Below are 1,714 nucleotides of genomic sequence, written 5' to 3' on the forward strand. Positions count from 1 at the left end.
TTGATCATTGGGGAAGCTCTGATGATGATGAGGACGATGATGATGATGAAGAGGATGATGATGATGATGATGAGGATGATGAGTATTATGATTATGATGAGTATTATGATTATTGTATAAAGAAGGTATAAAAACAGTTAAGACCTTGTTGTATTTCCAGAAAATATATATTTTTCATGAGTATTATGATTATATGATGATGATGATGATTATGAGGATGATGATGATGAACGACTTTACATATCACAAACCTGTCAATTTCAATGCGATAGAAGAGATAAATTATACCTAAACTACCTCTCTTCCTCCTTCTCTTTTCGTGTTGCTTTTAAGTAACACCTCTCATATTTTAGCCTCTTATAATATGTGAGGCAACGTGGTGGAATCAGGCTCTCGTCAAAATAATAAAATCGAAGAAAACAGCAGTTTTCTCCCTGCTTAGAAATTGTTATCGAATTTTTGTTTTTTTGCTCAACACCTTTTATGTCCATTCACATTCCTTTGAGGATTTCACACAAAAAACGTTGATTAAAGGCACACAAAAAAATTTACACAGTTTCCATGGACTCTCCATCTTTGGAACTTACCAAGCTTTGGCGGCCATTTTCTCACTAGTTTTACCTCTTAAATCAGGTGACCCCCACATCCTTCAATCCAAAATATCTTCACTTCTATTGAAGATGGATGGGTAGTTTTTCATTGAAAGCAAGACAAATGAACAAGCTTTAGGATGATACCAATAACTCAATATGCCCAAAAATTGACGAGAGCCTGATTCCACCACGCTGCCTCACATATGACTTTAGATTTGTGCTGCAAGTGCAGTAGAGCTTTTATTGAGAAACTTGTAAATTCTTTGCCATATCGACAGACCGAAGGGCTAGAACCCAAATGGCCGCTGGATCGGAAAAGTAAAGTAAGTAGAGTAAAAGGCATGAGAATGTTTTGAATTTCCCACAATAATTATAATTAATCTGCTGTTATACTGTTATACATTCTCTCTCTCCAGGAGGAATGACGTCATCTCCCACGTGAGAGAGGCTGCCTCGGCCGCATTGACTGAGATCGGCGGGGCTGAGGCGCAGGAGGCCATGCGAGTCACCAGAATCCTCTCTGACGAGATACAAACTCTGTCTCCATAAATAATCATAATGTCACTGACATATATCTGTCCTCGTCATTTTACGTAAGAAAAACTCTGAAATTATGCAAACTGAGCCCAAAAATGTGAAATTATGTGATTCTGTTGATTTTAACAAAGAATGATAAAGGAAAATAATTAGAAATTATGAAAAAAATTATCAAAAATTGCTAAATTATGCGGGGTGCTTAAAACCACAGGGACAGACCTATTCCTTCGAAATTTCTGAATTTTTAAACTATAAAAATGTAGTTGTTCAGGTCTAAAATTGTTATACAGATGACTTCGCTTGAGCTGATCTTCAGTTAAATTAAATTTATATTTTTCTCGTGGTGCAGTACCTCTTTTTCTGTCTTTACAGTTCCCACTGTTAAGTTGAACTTTGGATGAGTTGATCTATTTTTCACTCCCCCATCGACATCAACTCATCCGTAGTCGACTGTACGAGTTTTAAATGGCAGTCCCGTGTGTTGCCATGGCCGTGTATAGGCGTCAACAGACGGAGGTGTAACCCTAACCCTTGCCTTGAACATGCTTGCTCTAAACAGTCAGCAGTGTCATTCATCCGATCCC

At 37.6% G+C, this 1,714-nt stretch overlaps 1 protein-coding gene across 1 annotated transcript in view; it reads left to right on the forward strand.

Annotated features, from left to right (window-relative positions):
* The window catches only part of LOC101856198, a gene marked incomplete at its 5' end in the record, with an annotated part of 19,370 nt that extends 18,072 nt beyond the window's left edge, over window positions 1-1,298 (forward strand). Inside the window, 1 exon segment of the mRNA XM_005102787.3 lies at window positions 1,010-1,298. Within this exon segment, the coding sequence (XP_005102844.2) occupies window positions 1,010-1,142 (133 nt within the window).
* Window positions 1,299-1,714: the final 416 nt, after the last annotated feature.

The sequence above is a fragment of the Aplysia californica genome, unplaced genomic scaffold (genome assembly GCF_000002075.1).
Source record: "Aplysia californica isolate F4 #8 unplaced genomic scaffold, AplCal3.0 scaffold00341, whole genome shotgun sequence".
In the NCBI taxonomy this organism is placed as follows: domain Eukaryota; kingdom Metazoa; phylum Mollusca; class Gastropoda; order Aplysiida; family Aplysiidae; genus Aplysia; species Aplysia californica.